The 13,347-nt window shown below is 35.8% G+C and overlaps 1 protein-coding gene across 5 annotated transcripts in view; it reads right to left on the bottom strand.

Moving 5' to 3' along the window:
• The window catches only part of TMTC3 (transmembrane O-mannosyltransferase targeting cadherins 3), a 34,740-nt gene that overhangs the window by 11,240 nt on the left and 10,153 nt on the right, over positions 1 to 13,347 (bottom strand). For all 5 annotated transcript variants that reach the window (XM_069773450.1, XM_069773451.1, XM_069773449.1 and 2 more), the window contains exons 5-9: positions 12,107 to 12,325; positions 8,481 to 8,580; positions 7,726 to 7,841; positions 5,842 to 6,014; positions 4,724 to 4,976 (exon numbers count right to left, since the gene is read on the bottom strand). In XM_069773450.1, coding sequence (XP_069629551.1) covers positions 4,724 to 4,976; positions 5,842 to 6,014; positions 7,726 to 7,841; positions 8,481 to 8,580; positions 12,107 to 12,325 — 861 coding nt within the window. The remainder of the gene's footprint in view (positions 1 to 4,723; positions 4,977 to 5,841; positions 6,015 to 7,725; positions 7,842 to 8,480; positions 8,581 to 12,106; positions 12,326 to 13,347) is intronic.

The raw sequence follows: 13,347 nt of genomic DNA on the forward strand, positions 1-13,347 counted from the left end.
CAAGTAACATTTTAGCTCATATTTCAAGGGGCCAAGAATATGTGCATGGATCATTAACACAGCTCAGCTGATGCACAGCAATTCATTAAGCTACACGAAAATAAATACATAATTGAGGCTTGAAGAAATCACAAGCACAATATAGAGAATATGTTGATTACTTGGGGACAAAATTTAATTTAATGCCATTTCACATTCCTCTCCCTTTCTCCTTTACATTTTAATAGTATGTGCTCCTTACAGAGCACCTACCAATCTGTAAAAGTAAAAGCCTCAATACAGAACTCTAGACAGATTTTTGAAATGCAGGATTCATCATGCTATCCCCAAGCCAGTCCTCTAGTTTAGTCATAGGAAATGCCTTCACACTTTTGGGGGCGGATTATGGAAAGTGAGGGTATCATTCTGTATTTCATTCTGTTTTGAGCAGCCAAATGCATTTCTGAGTACAAAAGCACGTTCAAAGCGTCCTTTAGCTAACAATGTGCTGTTTTGCAAATGTTTTTACTGCAATGTGAATAAACTCTAGCTTTATAATGTAAAGCTTGTAGATAGGCTTAAATTAACTTATTTTATGATATCTTCTGATAAACTGATTTGAAGAAGTCACCTCTTAAGATTTTAAAAAATTATTGTTTTATATTACTGCTCAAAAAATGCAGGGATTTTTGTTTTGGTTTTAATACAGTAAGGACATCGGTCGCATAGCTCCATGAGGTCAACAGATGTATAGTGAGAGCCAATTCTTTCCATTGGGTTTGAGTGGAAAGGATTCTGCTGCTGATATAGCAAGTGCTTGGTCTCCACTGAGTGCTTATGATCTAGGTGTCTACTAAAAAGATTTTTGCACGTTCTGCTCTGTGCAATTCCTCTGACAACAAACGTTACACAATGTTTTGCCGAACTTCTCTTTAGATCCTTTTGCCTCTCCTTAGTACGCTGTCCTTCAAATACAATTTCTTGGGCAATGGAATCAAAGCCCTAGTGCAGATAAAAATGCCTTCTCTTCCGTTCATCTATTCTTTCTTTTTATCATAGTCCTTCAGCAAACGTAGAGGCTCCATTCAAAAAATATCCTGGTCAAGGCAACTAAAAAAAAACAACAAAAACAAAAACCACACACAACAAAAAAGACAGAAACCATTAAAGTATGCAGGAAGAAAAAAAGCATATGACAAAACTCTAAAATATGACCATAAGCTATGAAGAGTATCTGAACTGCTAAGTAAGCAGTCAAAAGTTCACAAGTAAACATTTCAAAGCCTGAGTGAGGTGTAAGCACAGGGAGTAGAGAAATAAATATTGTTAAATTTAGAAGTACTGATGTCTTGGCACAACACTTAAAATTGTTAAAAACTTACTCCAAGAACCCTAAGGATACCTGTCTGTTCCTGACAGTTGCACAGTAACAAGCCACCAAAGTTTGCAGCTAAGTAGCATGGAGTGCTGTCTTATCAGAAGGGAGCTAAAGCACCCTTGTTTAGGACACTTAGCAAATACCAAAAGATACTAAAAAGCTGTTATTAAATTTCACCAGCCAGCAAAGGAATGTCTGTACCCAAGAAATTCTGTGAACAAGGGCCATGATCAAAGCTTGATTCTGAAACCTACTGAAAAGCCACCAAAGTAATTTTAGATCAGTACTATTCTTAGTACTCAACACTTTCAGTATGTATAGTGTAACCTATTTATAAAGGTCACTTAGTCCGACAGTCAAGTTATCTGACTGTTCACAGGGATAAAGTAAACAGAAAACATAAGAGAATTTAGCTGCTCATACATTGTTTCCAGGGCATGTCCTTTACTAATATAAGGATAACTGATTATTTCAAGCAGCATAATGACACCAACCAGTAAAAGCATGTGTTCTGTTTTATAATATACAATCCCATTTTTTGGTAGTTTAATACTGTCAGCTGGTTAAAAAAAAAAAAGGCATTTTATCTGTTTTATCCTCTCCTAGTTCTGTTATTCTGAAAAGACAATTTTAGAACCTATGGCAAAAATTAAAAGACAAAATAAAACATAATGTACCCACTTACCGAGTTTATTTTTTCTAGAGATGGCTGGTATCAAACAGATGAAAACTGACTGAAAATGAGTCCTTCACCTTTTTCATCTCCCAGTAATGAGTTCATCCTGTGAGACGGTACTTGGGAGAACTGTGAAATGTCCACTGGCACATGAGGAAGCGAGAGAAGGAATCCCTTTTTCTGTCTTGTCTCTCAAGCAGTACAGCACCAAATCCATATCCACATCAGCAAATACAGAAAGACACGTTCAGGCATACTTGTGACCTCCCTTCTCTTTTGCATTTTGTATCCCTCTCTTTTGACTTCCCCCCCGCCCCCCCCCCCCCCAAAGTCCAAATAAACATCTTTAATTCTGCAGCAGGTCTAAAGCTGTACCTTTTGTGATCTCATAAAAAAGTAACTTGAGACTCTTCCCTTAGATCAGGCTTCAGCATGACAGCTCAGGGTCTCACTGAGCTAGCAGAAGAGCCAAAACATGCTAGAGATTTGTAATGGCAAAAGCTCTTTACAAAGCCCTTTATTACTCCTTGAGAGTGACGCTCATTAGACTGTGAAATATCAAACAGGTCAATCATGGTACCAGCTGTGATGAAGCCACCATTATACTAATACCATGTGGCATCCCAATGGATAGCACACAGAATTCATACCTGCCAGGGTAGTAGTTTATTTTGACCAGCACAAATGCAGGCTTTTACTGGCAGAACTGAGAACCAAATGTGAAAAAAAGTTTTTTTAAAATTAGGAATTCAACACAGTTATCTGGAACATTGCCATAATCTGTGTAAATTAGTATCACTAAATAAAGATTCACCTTCTTCACTCTAAAGATGGTACTACGATTTCTCTAGTAAGTGAGACTGAGAAGCCATCAGAAAGAAATTGTTCTCTCCCCCTCTCTCTCTTGGCAGACTACCCAGTCTACATGAGGACACTAATGGCTTACTGGAAGGCAGAAATAGGTTTTGGCCTACAGTGTTGTTGCATGTTATAGCACATAACAATTAATTTTTAATATAAAATATTGCACTCTCATTTCCTAAGAAATTAGCTTTCAGGCACTTAGATATTATGTCTGAAAAAAATCAGCATCATACTGAAGGTTATATACACAACATAGGTATATATTAAAGGAAAATTACTTTCATTAAACAAGGATTATATTGTTAAGCGACACAGACTCGCACACTGGAGTGAATGATCTCGGAAGACCCTTCCTATAAAAACCACGTGGAATAATAAAAAATAAATATAAAAAACCCACCCTCAAACAAAAACTGACTTACAACAACGTATGCTGACAATTCCATTAACCCTTTCCTCTTCTGAGCTTTACTGGGTAGGGAGTAAACATATTTAGGGAAATAAAGAGCCTTAAAGTTCAAGAGCTGTTCTAAGAAAAAAAGTGAACCACTCCCCACACACATTTTTACTGCCATCAGTGCAGTGGAGAAAAACTGTTTCAGCTTATGTAAGAAGGAAGATTAAACTACTCTTGTTACATTTTTTAAGTGCTGTAAAACTATAACATTTTTTTCTGGGTGTGTCACCTTGCACATATATTATATCAATAAGCTACCTAAGTTTCTTTTCTCCATACACAGTTTCCAAATTCAGGACAAGAGGCTTCATCAGCAATACTATAGATCATTTTCACAGATTTTCGAGTGAAACAAATTGCCTCGCTCCAGTGACAAGACAAGAAAAAACCGTATGAGTCAGAACTGTTAGGTCTCTCTAGAACTGTTAGGTCTCTCTGAAGTGAATCAAAGTTTTCCAGCTGATCAGCGAAGCAATCCTTAGTCTTAAGTTGTGCATAAATATTCCCACCCATCTGTAACTTTTGTTGGCTGAGTTACATATTAAAAAAGTACATTATTTCTGAAGCAGACTAAGATCTGTGCATGCAGGTTTGTTGTACACATAACTGAACCACTGATTTAATAAAAAACATGGTATCAAGTAATCATTCATCTTGTGAAAATTTGCAATGGAAGCATTCAAAAACATGACTGTGTTTGGATGAAAAAATACTTGCTCATTTGCTCCTTTCCCTTTCCTCCAAAATATTCTTTCCTGTTAATCCATTTCAGTTTTAAGGTCATGTAATACTGAGAAACAGGAACTGATCTTACAGGTTGACAAAATTACTTTTTCCTTAGAGTATGGAAAAGACTACAGAAGAGTGCCTTTGTTAAAAGAACAACAAAAAAAGAGGAAAACTTATATTCCTAAGTGCCAAAATATGTCCTTTTCTTTTATACCTATGAGAAAGAAAATCAAGTCTTGCTAATACACAGCATGACTACTGACATCTAAATAAGGTAGATGGTTTGCAGGACAGAAATGCATTCTGATCCTTAAAACATATTTAAGTTGTACTGAAAACCCCCATTTGCTAGCTGAGTTCTGAATACCTGAGAAAGGCTGCAATACAGTTTGCAAATACTTAACAAAGGCCATATTTATTCTCATCTCTTGTCTATTCTCCTCATCCCTGACACAGTCACATACTTCATTGCAATTTAACAGTTTTGTTGCTACAATATTCCTCTTTTCTCATGTGTTCATTCTAGCCCAAAAGGAGATGCATATAATATCTCTGGGTCACAGCAGATTAGACATGTAACCAAACAACCTGAGCCACTTACACTCTTAAAAAAAGGACAAAACCAATGCATCATTCATACCATCAATACAGTCTTGGAGGAATCCCCAGGGTATCGGAGACTGAAGACAATCAAAGATCCCAGAAAGCAAAAGAAGGTAAGGGTGGCAACATTTCTAACATCTAGCAAAGACTCCACAAGAGGAATAGTTCCCATTGTCCAGTCACAGCATAATTCTGAGGGGTTGAGAAGCAGCCAAGCATTTACAGGGAGGAGGTAGTTGAAAGTCAGCTGTCTTGCTGGGGATGGACTAACAGCAGCTGGGTTATCAAACCTAAAGCAAAAGAAAGAAGAAAAAGGAGCTTTTAATGAAAAAAAGATATGGTCTTGAGCCATTTTGTACTCAGAAACCAGCAAACTTTAGATTCATGGCTAGAACTACCAACTACAGACATGTAAAATGTCCTAATCTTCCTGCATTTGTCAGGTGTGTAACTTGGGAACCATGCACAATGATTCATCTTAGTGTGGGACATAGCTTCCTCCAAGTTTAAGAAACTGGTTTGGGATATAACCAACCTAAGTTCGAAGAAACAGAATAATTTACACCTAAAGTTGGGTTCGGTGGTCCTTGTTCATGTTTTTAATAGTTTGCCTCATTTTTCTAGGAAAATATTAGATTCTTGTATTTCTACGTTGCTCAGACACTTTTAAGATAAATGACAGTTCTTCAGTTCTAACACTATTCATATACACTTAGCTTCAAGCACTGTACCTGAAGTCAACCATGCTTTCTGCATAGTATGTACCTAAAACCAAAAAAATATTCTGTATGCAGAAGAGGAAAAACTTAAGAGGTTTGGAGTATTCAGCCAAGGTTCAAACACATAGCCAATAAAAAATATTTTACTAATAAAACATTTAATTTCTGAATTACTAACACAAACTAACAATCCTAAGTTTTTAAAAATTAATGCCTGCTCAGATATCTCAGTATTTTGGATGTTCTTGTCAACAGGTACTGAAATATACCATTTATCAATTTCAGAAAAAATTTAATATTATACAGTCATTGCTTACCGATATTAAAATGAGTTAATAAACACTTAAGTTGATGTATTTTTGGCCATTTCATTCAGACCTTATTAAGCCACATCTTATTTACCAGTGTCTGTGAATAAGAGACACTTTACTATTACCTTGTAAACACTGGAAGTTGAGATTGGATAACCTGGACTCTGACAACTACAAGCAGCAGTGTGCTGAACATTAGGACTATGAGCTTCAACAGTGTTTGGAGCATAGAGAAAGGAATACTGCCCTTCCCTCGAAGAATCTGTACAGCTGTGTCCAACAACACTGGCAAGGTGTACTGCAAAGGAAAAAAGTGTTTATAATCAGATCGTGTACTCATTAATCCCTTAGATAAATATGAGCTACCTTATCTTTTTTTTTGTCTTGGTTTTCTCTAAATGCCTACTCCCAATAGTTACTTAAGTCACCTCTTCAGAGCTTTCGTGACAACCCCCAAAAAGAAGTCCACTATTCTAATAAAAATAACTCTATTCAATTATTCTTGCTAACATTATCATAGCTGAATTTCTATGCCTGTAGTCCTGTATTTTGCACTGACAGATTAAAAAATTTGTACCATCTTCAGAGACTTCAATAAATCAAGTATGACCATGAAATAAATTTTGAAGAAAAGAAATCACTATTTTTAGAATTATCAGCCCCTCTGAAAACTTGTCCTATAAACAAAATTCCTCAGGAACAGTAGAAATACTATTCACTTCCTGATTGGCCTTGGATTTCTATTTTATGCCTTTATTGCAGTAACCCATCTCTCTCTGCCTCATGAACATTATAATCTTGCACAGTTCCCTATTACATACCCTAAGTTTTTCCCTATGTATCTCTTTCCCTATGCCTTAAAGTCATGTGCTGGGAATGATTTATTGCTTCACATATACTGGTTGGCTGAACTACAGATCTTGATAGGGTTTTGAGAACTGGTCAAACTCTTAGTTCATGCCACACCTGTGCCCTCAGAAGAAGCCTCAGTTTGGATTTTATCTTTTGTACTTAGTTGATTTACACAAACTTGTTAAACTTTCATGAAATTGAGGATCAGATCAAAAGTTACTAAAAGAAAAGGAAGAGTGGATTGAAAAGTACGGTCACATACTGGTGATTTCCTCAGAAATCCAGTTTGAAAATTATATGCTTATTCACTAGTCTTGCAAAGGCAAGTTACAAACACACGTATTTCTGTAAGCACAAAGAAAACATGATTTTGGTATTTTGGCCTTGAATCCAAGACAAATAATCTTTTCGCTTTTACTGGTGCAGTTTTTGCAAAATACTCCTTCAAGTAATTAAGGAATAGTAAACTAGAAAATTTTCTTAGAATATGCAATCATACATTTTTAAATTGCATATGGTTTGATGATTAAAAAGCCAAGAACTATTTCACTGCAGGAACATTTTGTTTCTCTAAACAAAAGAAGTTACTATTAACTTAAGGACTTATCAATGCTTAAGATGAAACCTATCAGATTAGAAGTTAAATTTAAAGCTATTCTTAGAACAACAAATTTCATAAGACTATTACTGATTCAAATAAGACTACTCTACAGTTTCTGGTTATTCATTAGAATGTGATGAAATGCATTTGTATATAATATGTTCTCTATTTACTACAGGAATTAAAAACAAATAATCTCCCATCTTTATGCACCTCAGACTTTTTAATCAAGACTGTTACATGCTAGTCTTTGCAAACCTCAGTCAACTAAAACCTTAGGTTTCCATTAAGACATGTCAATTCTTTACTGAGTATATTCGGTAACATCTCTGTATAAGATGTAAAGGACAACTTAGAAGTCATTGGATTCCCTCACCATGAACCATGCACGTTAAACATTAGTTGAGTCAAAAAAAAAATATCTGAAAAATGTAACAGAACTATAGAGTTAGCCTGAACTGACAAAAATCAGTGCTGAAATATGACACTTCAAAGTACTTAATGTCTCATTACAGAATTCCTGAGAAGAAATCCAATTTATTTTTCAACAGCTTACCCCTTGGGCAACGAATACTTCATACACACAGCATATCCCCACCACTGTTATTCCTTGTTCTTTACACAGTGTTGCAACAGCTACTAGAAACACAGTCACTGCAATTGGAGTCCACACTGCAAATAAAGAAGACGTTATTGAAAATGTTCTATCTTACAACAAAACTAAATATTTAGTAAAATAACCTAAAAACTGTAGACTTTGGCTCTTCATGTTTGAACATGCTATGTTCTATAAACTTATTCAGTATACCAATTGTTATTAAAGGGAAGATGGCCAGTTTTACTCTACAGGAAACAATATACATGTGTCAGTTTTAAAACTGCCTCCCTTAAATTGAAAGAACTAAATGAAAGGCAAAAGACTAATCTATGATAGGAAAACAAAAAACCCCAATCTTTCCTAATTCATCAGAACACTTTTTCAAATGGAATATTTTATAGGGAGTCATGAATTTTCACAAGGTCAATTTGACTTTGGAAAAGAGGCAAGCCTCCTACATCTCCACAGAAACTTTGCAGCTTACTTGTGACCGTCTGTGGCATCTCAGCATACTTCCGCTTACTTGCATTAAGAGAAGTCAGTGCAAGAGTCCCCTACTCTTATAATGGAAAGTACTATTACATGGGTATCTTGGGGCTAAAGGGGTTTTGTACACACTTGCTGAATAACAAATACAGCCATATTACCATTTTAAGAGCTCTATTATCAGGGATACAGAAATTAAGTTATGTATATATTTGTCAATCATTTACCTATGGTATTATCTGGCCCTTTAGATTTTGTATATGACAAAAAAGCAGCTAGAAAAAAGATAGATGATAAAAGTTCTGCTCTGCCCACAACTCCAGTTACCTGAAAAAGAAATAAAAACAAGATTATTCTTCTAGTGACCATTCTAGTACTGGAATAGTGCATGACTGATATACTATCAAGATATGCATAAACAAGATCTGTAAACCAAGCAAAAAAGGCTAAGAACAGTAAGACTGCTTTCAGTTCAACCAGTACTGAATTCAAGAACAGGATGATACAGGTGGCTGGTGGCCACCTTTGGCTGATGTACCCTTTTTTATCTCTAGTAACACCAGCCACAAATAGCGTTTGAGGCAGAATTTGGGCATGATAACAACTGCTTTCTTCATACTACTTGGAAGAAACTAGCTTTCATCAATAGAAGCTTTAAGTGAAGCCTGACACAGACCATTGTATATATACATCCTACATACAGTGGCATATAAAAACTATGATTGCTATTCTTGTTCATACCTTTTCTGAGTGAACAGATCTGAATCTGAAAGAAGCATTCTCTTGACTGGTACTATGGCAGCTCTTAGGTGAGCAGTCAAGAGTTACAAATAAATTGATGGCAAGCTCTGTGCAATGGAGTTAAAGAATTACTCAAGCTTTACTACAGGTCTGACAATTTTCTGAATGATAATTTGGTTGGCAATATTAAAATTGCAGGTAATGCCCCCTTTGGTAATAAGACAGAGAGGAATGGATTTTATGAAAATTTAGAGAAGTGCTAAAATCCATAAGGGAGAAGATTGTTTCAGAATCCCCAATGAAATACAGATTAATTTCCATTTCAGGAGCTGTTTTCAAAAAACATTAAGGTGCAACCAAGAACCAGAGATGGAAGACAGGTCGCTATATTAATGGTTACTGCAGTAGCCACTGTGCTGACCACAGTACCGTTTAGGCCTGCCTTTCTTCCTCATTTGTCCTCTTCTGTAATGCCTCTGCATCCAAAATTCTGCAAGTAAGCTGGCTGAAAAATGGCATGCTATCCCAAGGTAGACAGTCATATTTGGCTAAGGAAACCTCATAGCTCACCATTTAATTATGATGATGCTGAAAACTGACTTTCAGCCATCCAGATCCAGCTGGAAGTATTTATTGCTAGGTACATTCTTGGTCAAGCATGATTGATCCAGCACAGCATAAAAAGGGAAAGTAACTCAATATCCAAGGTCACAGTGTACAGAAAAGTATCCAAATCTGAATCTGAAATCATGTTCTGGTGCTTCCATTGGGACTACTGTACGTTTACAAAAGGACTCACTGAATCATGCACTGACAAAGCATGTTTCAGAGTTTGTGTTAACATTTTTTGATAGTATACAGGTGTTTGCTTCCAAAACGTCTTAAGATGTTTCAAGGATTCCTGGTCTGGGTTTCAAAATTGTACAACATTAAGACAGAAATTCAAGAGAACTTTGTCTGTAGATTAGTTGAGAGAGATCATTAGCAAAGTAAGTGTGCTGGTGTGCCTCCACAGTCCCCTGCCAACAAAACAGAGATTCTATTTCTGGATACAAAGGTGACTTATGAGAGAAAATTCCAGCATTCACAAGGTTAGTTCACATCCCATAGCTGTAAAGGCAGTCAACATGCCTCTGGCCAGAACAGTAGCAAAGTAGCTAGAAAGTCTGAACTGGAATTCTAAAGACAAGGACAAATGAAACTATGATGCTGTTATTCAACCCATTTCCTCAAAAATTCTTCTTCAGAAAATGATCCACTACCACCGTAAGAGTCCAGCTTCTCTCTGAAGTCAAGCAGAAAATTATTTTTTACTTGTCCTGCTCTGCTAACTTTTCCAGGAAAAATCCATTTATTATAAGATAGGTAAAGGTTTGAAATGTTTACGAATTGCATCTGCTGTTTCAAACTCTTGTGCAGGGGAGTAATAAGCAGAACACTAATTTGAAGGAATTCAAATCAGATACATTTCAATTATACAAGATACAAAAGGTGCCATCAAATGATATAAAAACTGGGAATGAGATCTGTTTTTGAGTTTTCACTAAAATCTGAATAAGTTAATCGGCACACAAGTCCCCATTTCTAAAATACAGGTCATTATTACCTCCTCTTTTCCATGTATGGAAACTTCCAGTTGTTTTGCCTTTTATACATGTGTGTAAGTCTCAAATGCCAACTCTAAGAATCCTTTCTTGGTTGCACATTAGGCAGAATTCTCAATGCAAACACTTGAAAGGATAAAATGCACTGTTTCTCAAAAGCAGAAAGCTGAAATTGAAAAAGGCGGGGGAAGGGGGAAGAAAACCCCTTAACGGATTCTTCACTAAGTACCTAAGTACAACAGCAGGGAAATTCAATTACAATTGCACTTCAATCTCAGAGTCTTTAAGTACTTTAAGTACAGCACTAAGTTCTACCAATCACATAGTCTTAAAGTGCCCTCATGTGGCCAATATCAGGGATTACACACTTATTACCAAATTGCTTCGTAACTGTATTTTCATAACTTTGTAATATATTGTCTTACACAACAAGCTTTCATTATGCAATGTTTTTAAGGATTTGTATGATACTTTTTACTAACTCTATTGCATAGTACTAAAAGCAACTCTGTTACTATTATCTCATACGGAATCTGACAGGTCAAACACGATAAAGAATCATCATATCCCCCCCCCCAAACACACACAAAAAAAAGGGGGGTGGGGGTGGGGATAACTCCTCCAAAACAGAAAAAGGTTTAACCATTTTCTGGTTTTGAAAATCAGCTAATACTATAAGAAAAAAGAGACTGAGAACAGGCTTTGCAAAACCTGTGAAATGGAAATCCAGGAAAGCCAATCTAAGTGGTGCAGAAATAGCAGCAGAGAATTCCACAAGTCTGCTTTATCAGTGTTTCTGACAGAAACAAATCTAATGAATGGCAATCACAAGACTCCATTTACTCCCCAACACCGCAAGCCTTGTTCACCATTGTAAAGTATATAATCAGACAGCTTGTATAAATAACACTTTTCAAAGCAGTGAAAAACTCCTTCAGAATCAAAGGAAAGGTAAATATGCGAGGAGAGAAATGCATTTCCTCCTTCTTATATTGGGTATGTTAAAAAATGGAAGGTTCAAACAGAATGGCCCTAAGCTGGATGTAGCATAGCAACAACAACACTAGAAAAACTCCTGATGAGATAAAGATATTGACATAAAAGAAAGTGGATAGAACTAGCTGGATGGGAGTGCTTAGCGATTCTGAAAATTAAGAGGTATTCATAGTATTTGCAAAATATGATACTGGATGAATCATCACAGAACACAAATATCTATTTAAGCTAAAGTAGCCATCATCATAAAAGCCAATGTTCATAGCAGAGACCTAAGTTATTAAATAACTAAATTAATGTTTCTTGAACTATTTTTCAGTAGCTGCAAGGAATACCAAACAACTCAGGATTAAAATTTGTCACCTCCACCACTTATTGCAAAGGGCAGAGTTAAGTACAAGGAAAATCACATACTTTTTGGAGTTACAATACATAAACAGATACAAAACCCATTAAATCTAAGGTTAATTAATACAGCTTGAACAAATTAAACACATCACAGCTATACCTACCGCTTCAGTATGTATTGGGTGCACTGCAAAGAGCAAGGATGCAACTACGCTGCTCCTGTTGTCCAGAAAAAGCTTACAGACCTTGAGGAAGACTACACAAACCACCACATGAAAGACCAGATTTAGGAAGTGGTAAGAAACTGCATTTAACTCGCTGAACAAGTAGTTTAAGCGAAACGTAAGAACTGTAAGGGGACGATAAGATTTATGACTCCTCTCCTACAAGAAAATAAATAAATAAATAAATCAGTCACCACCAACTTACAAAGGGACTTTTACCCCAAAATATCTTTCTAAAAATCTATGCATAGATGATTCCCCCCTCTATTCTCAGGCATCTACCTTTAAAATAAAGACCTGTCTGAAAAACAGTAATACTAAAAAAAAACCAAACAAAAAACCTAGTAAATTAAATGAAAAAATCAATGTAAAATTAAAATGTTAAACAGATACGTTAGTTCTGACTATTTTTCCTACTTCCATATAGTTTTAATGTATTATTCAAGTATTTTGATTACTCTGCCATTTCATGTTTTAGATCAGTATTTTATAAAATAAAAATTTGGTGTGCTCAGCTAAATGTATTATTTACATATTTTCAGTATGTCTACCAGTCAATATGTCTACATTGCCAGTTACTCCATTCATAAACCCTTTTGAAAACTACAATTAACACCACCTTCCTGTTCCAAAAAGCATTTGTCAAGCCTATATCGGTAAAACAAAGGAAGAAAATCTAAGAAAAAACTGGGGGGTGGGGGGGCTGGGGTGGGGAGGTGGGACAGGGAACCAAATTGCACAGACAGACAGACAAAAACACAATATAGGAAAAAATATTTTAAAAGACATGAATGATCAAATTAATCTGACTTCATTTAATTAAAATTAACCTGACTTTCAGTTATTTTTAAGTGCAAAATCAACACTGAATGAGATGGCTTTCTCCCGCTCCACATGGGTAGGGTTTTTTGGACTAAAAACATGTTGAAAAATGCTACTTAAAATTTTATTTGGAGGAGTTTAGGAAACCACTTACTCTCAATGACTACAGGACTAGATGGCATCTGAAAGAGTCTAGAAGCTTTCATTACAGTATTATATGAAAATTATGTACCAAAGTCTATTTGTAGAGCTAGCAATTAGTATCTCACAAGGAACTAACCCTGTATGTTACAGACATAAGAAAAGAGAAGTTTACAAGGTGGAATGCCTTGATAGGCAAAAAACCTATGAGTGTCAGA

This window comes from Haliaeetus albicilla, chromosome 28 (assembly GCF_947461875.1).
Source record: "Haliaeetus albicilla chromosome 28, bHalAlb1.1, whole genome shotgun sequence".
Classification (NCBI taxonomy): Eukaryota; Metazoa; Chordata; class Aves; order Accipitriformes; family Accipitridae; genus Haliaeetus; species Haliaeetus albicilla.